This window comes from Nannobrachium achirus (assembly GCF_963921795.1).
Source record: "Nannobrachium achirus genome assembly, chromosome: 24".
NCBI lineage: Eukaryota > Metazoa > Chordata > Actinopteri > Myctophiformes > Myctophidae > Nannobrachium > Nannobrachium achirus.
The window spans coordinates 47,870,612-47,874,959 of record NC_137831.1 but is presented as its reverse complement, the minus strand read 5'-3'; the positions used below and the strand labels follow the sequence as shown (position 1 = coordinate 47,874,959).

At 40.4% G+C, this 4,348-nt stretch overlaps 1 protein-coding gene across 1 annotated transcript; it reads right to left on the bottom strand.

Moving 5' to 3' along the window:
* Nucleotides 1-1,386: 1,386 nt before the first annotated feature.
* LOC308309371 (uncharacterized protein) lies at nucleotides 1,387-4,127 on the bottom strand (the record flags this gene model as incomplete). The annotated part of the gene is made up of 2 exons (XM_080754918.1): nucleotides 1,387-2,492; nucleotides 3,935-4,127. 2 exons carry the CDS (start codon nucleotides 4,125-4,127, stop codon nucleotides 1,387-1,389), a joined length of 1,299 nt encoding a protein of 432 aa, XP_080611044.1.
* Between the last annotated feature and the right edge of the window lie 221 nt (nucleotides 4,128-4,348).

Here is a 4,348-nt window from a genome sequence, read left to right as displayed (position 1 = left end):
TATTATATCTTTTTGTAGCCTGGTTTGGCAACCTGAGTTTATGTAACAAATCTAGACACATTTGTACTCTGTGTTAAAAGTAACAGACAGTTTTACTGTGTTGTGGAAGTAGCCATCAAGTATAGACTATATAAAAAAAAAATACTGGAAATTGAATGTAAAATGCTTAGAAAATGTGTGACTGTTTTAAATTCATGAGTAAAGAGATCACTTCTCCTCCTTTGGACAGAGAAGTGATCACCCTCACCCCCCTTCTTTATTGTACCTCACCCTCACCCTATTTTCTACTCAGTGCATATAGTGTTAAGGATAAGCATGTGATTGTGATTTGATTCAAAATGCACATCTGTAAATCCACGTAGCCTAAGGAAGTTATTTCTGACTCAATAACTTTTAAAATGTTGTATTTGTAATTGAACCAATGGGTCAAACCAGTGTGGCAGCTTGATTTTCTTTCTGTCTTTTTTTATTGTATTACATATTTTAGGTTTTTCCAAAAAAATATTAAGGAAAACATATATCGGAAAAAAAAAACATGGCTGGGGGAGTGTCTGATACAATTATCAGCTATCTAAATATTGTATCAAGCAAATTAGAATCTGTCCAGGGTGTTCACAAAAGCCTGATTATAGGCCTACGCTAAAATGACCAAAAGTGGAATAGTATATATCACAAATTTCAAGGTATTTAGTATATGCAATAATTTTACTTCTAGGCCTACTCCACTACATCTCGGATCCAAATATTGTACTTTTAATCCACTACATTTATTTGACAACTGTAGCTACTAGTTACTTTGTAAATTGTGATAATTAATTATTACAAAACATACATTAATCACTCCCGTAGTAAGCCTACTTTTTACACCACTGCTACGAACAGCCTCCTCTTGATCTTGTCTTCCACCATGTTCTGGATTACTGTACCTTATGACAAAGGTCAATGAGATTCTACTGAAAAGCATTACAGACAGTGAATGATATATAGAGGGATTTGTACTGCATGCAAGAGCGTGAGAAATTATGTCAGCACGGAGAGAGGGAGGGGTTATTGATATGAGTGCTTTAAGGTAGGAGCAAACATGAGGTAGGTATGAGTGCTTTCATAGCTCTTTATATCTGTGGTCCTAGCGAGCCTCTGCCCCGCCTGCCCCCATTCTAGCTGAGTCATTAATTCTCTGATAAGTAGACCAAATCACGTCTTTTTCACCATTTTAACGCATTCACAGGCCTCTCTAACGTGGATAACATCATTAAAAGGGTGACAAAGACGTGATTTAGTCTACTTACCAGCGAGTGAAAATGAAAGGGGGAGAGTCTTGCTAGGAATAAGCCACGGCCCGCCCACTCAGCAAATTTCTCAGCAACTTCCAGTGCTGACAACAGTTTAGAAGGGTAAAATATCACAGAAATCTCCACCTGCAGGAGTGGTTACAGCAGGTATTTTGTCTGGTTTACACTTGTGACGTTTTAATTCTGAGTAATCACTGTAGCTTTTGTTGCAGTTAGTACAGGGGTATGGTTTAACCCCAGTGTGCACTCTGAGGTGTCTTATCATATTTTGGCGAACGCTGAAGGATTTTCCACAGAAGCTGCAGCTGAACGGTTTTTCTCCCGTGTGGCTCCTCATGTGGTTTACCATATCCGAGCTCTGCAAGCCACAAATTCTACACACTTTTTTTCTGTCGACATTTCTGTCGACATGAGTTTGCAGATGAAGCTTCAAGCTTTCCTCTGAGTCAAATCGTGTCCCGCAGATCCCACAGAGGTCCTCTGTGTGAGTTTTAGCGTGATTCACAAAGAACCCCATGGAGCGATACTCCTTCCCACACACTTTACAAACTTTCCGTAACTGTTGCTTTACTTGCTCATCCGTCACCTGCGCTGTGCCGTCCTTCACCTCTGCGTTACCGTCCCCGTCGTCAACTGCAGGAGTGGTTACAGCAAGTGTCTTTTCTTGTAAACACTTGTGACGTTTTTCACTGAAGCTTTTGTTGCAAGTTTTGCAGGAGTATGTTTTTTTCTTCATCCGAATTGTCTTTGCAGTCAGTGTGTGATGTTTTCCACTGTTCCTCCACTCTTCACTTCTGTCACTGTCTCCATCTTGATTGGCTTCACTGCTGTCACTGTCTGTGTCTTCGGTAGCATCGCTCAGCCTCCGGTCCTCGTCGTCTCTATTTTCAGGCTCAGAAACTCCTGGAGATGGGACCTCTTCCTCAGCTTCTATGATCATCTGCTCCGCTGAAGTGACAGGTTCAGGGTCTTCCTCTACTTTGACCATTTCATGATCATTTTCCTCACACTGAGAAGTGTATGTGCCATGGATGGTGTCGTCCTCTGGTCTTCTGTCCTGGCTGCTGCTCAAAGGTTCCTTGTGGTTCCTCTCAGTCTGCAGGGACTCTGGGTTCTTCTGCCTCGGACTGGAATTCCACTCCTGCTGCTGCTCCGTGAGGAAATCCTCCTCCCACACAGAGAGGTTGAGCTGTGCTTCCTCTGAGGAGCAGGAAAGGAGAAGAGAACATTTAACAAGGATTAAACAACATCTGTGTGCGTCTCTGTGTGTTTTTCTTACAGATAAGATATACTGCCAAAAGTTTGGAACAACACAGTGAACTCACAGATTCTCACTCTCTCTCTCTCTCACACCAAGTATAAATGTAATAATTATGTCCAAAACATTTTGCATGCACATTCCCACAGGACTGAGGACGAAATGACACCCTTTTCACATTGGCCTGTTATTGCGCCACCAGCAGGTACATTTTTGCTAAACCTTTTTGGAACAAGATCACTGAAATTATGAAGGTAGCGTCCATGTGTAGAAGCCATTCCACTGCTTTTGTATGTTAGTTCATTGTTATTATTTTTCTTTATTATATTTGTGATTATTCAGTAGTCTATTATTTGACATTATTACTTATATTAGTTTGGTTATATAATTAGATTATTAGTTTATTATTCGGGCACCAAGGGCGCACACACACCTCTCCCAGGCCTAATTGATTGACAGGCAGCAAGTGCATGCCATGTAGGCCTGGGTAATGAGGCCATGGAGGACTAGCTTGGAGCCAGCCTGTTCGCTTCGTTCCGCGATTTATTTATGTCCCGGAGAGACATATAATAAAAAAATCGGGGAACGGAGCGAACAGGCTGGCTCCAGAATAGGGGAGGACATGCACCTGGGCTGGACATTTTCTTATCTTTTCTTTTTTTTTTTTTTTTTTTGTTTACCAACACAGAGCGACCAGACAGAGAACAATGCCAATAGGAGAAGCTGTTTGTACACACTTTATGGCACAAGTTAAGTAAAGTATTATGCTAATAGCTGTGGACATTGCTGCCTGTCTGCATAAAACTAAAAGTCATGGATGCATCAGTGGATTTGGACTGAGGTTTGTTTGGAGCCATAAACTGCACTTATACCATGAAAGGCCTAGGAAGAATGGCATTGGCATGGCACCCTTTTCACCAAGAGGACAAACTACCCTACCTGGATTAGGGCTGTCGCAATTATTACATAATCGTCTAATCGTGATTATTTGACATAATCGTGATTATCTTTCATAATCGTTTCCATGTTGAAAAATGTTCATATATTTAAAAAGAATTGTGGAAATAGCTGATCTACAAGCTCACAACGCGTCACATTGTGACACGTTGTGAGCTTGTAGATCGGCTATTTCCACCATAATGTTCTTTTTTAAGTATAAAATTGTCAGTAATTTCTTTGTATATTTAGGTTATGTGTCATATCTATGTACCATGTGCAACTTCAAAGCCTAAAAGCCAAACAGAAATGTAATTGTCAATGACAAATACACAATTAAATTGTTAATCGCAATTATTTGAGAGACAATTAATCGTCATGTAAAATGTCATAATCGTGACAGCCCTAACCTGGATTCATAAAAACATTGATCCGATTTGTAACCTACCTGTTATTGTATTTAACTTGATGTCAGGTTTAGGCGCATCGAGCATCTTGCGTTTTCGACTGATCTCTCGTTTGGACTGGAACATTTCTTCCTCGTAGCCTGCGATGATCTTCTCAACAGCTTCCACGATCTCATCAGCAGCCACAGACAGAAACTGCTTCACAAGGACCCGAAGACCTTGAATTTTACTCATCTTGGTATCTGTTTAAAAGGCTCTGATCACGCCGACCGTTAAAGAGAGCAATGGTTCTGATCAGATGATATTAATGTTGTGCTACTAATAACTATGTTTGTGCTACATGAGTCTTTGTTTACTTCCGTTATTCTGGTGTTGCACTTCCTGTTGCTTTGTCAAAATAAAGGGTGAAGAAACTCTTTTTCAGAACTTAAACAATTCTAAAGCAATACTGACTG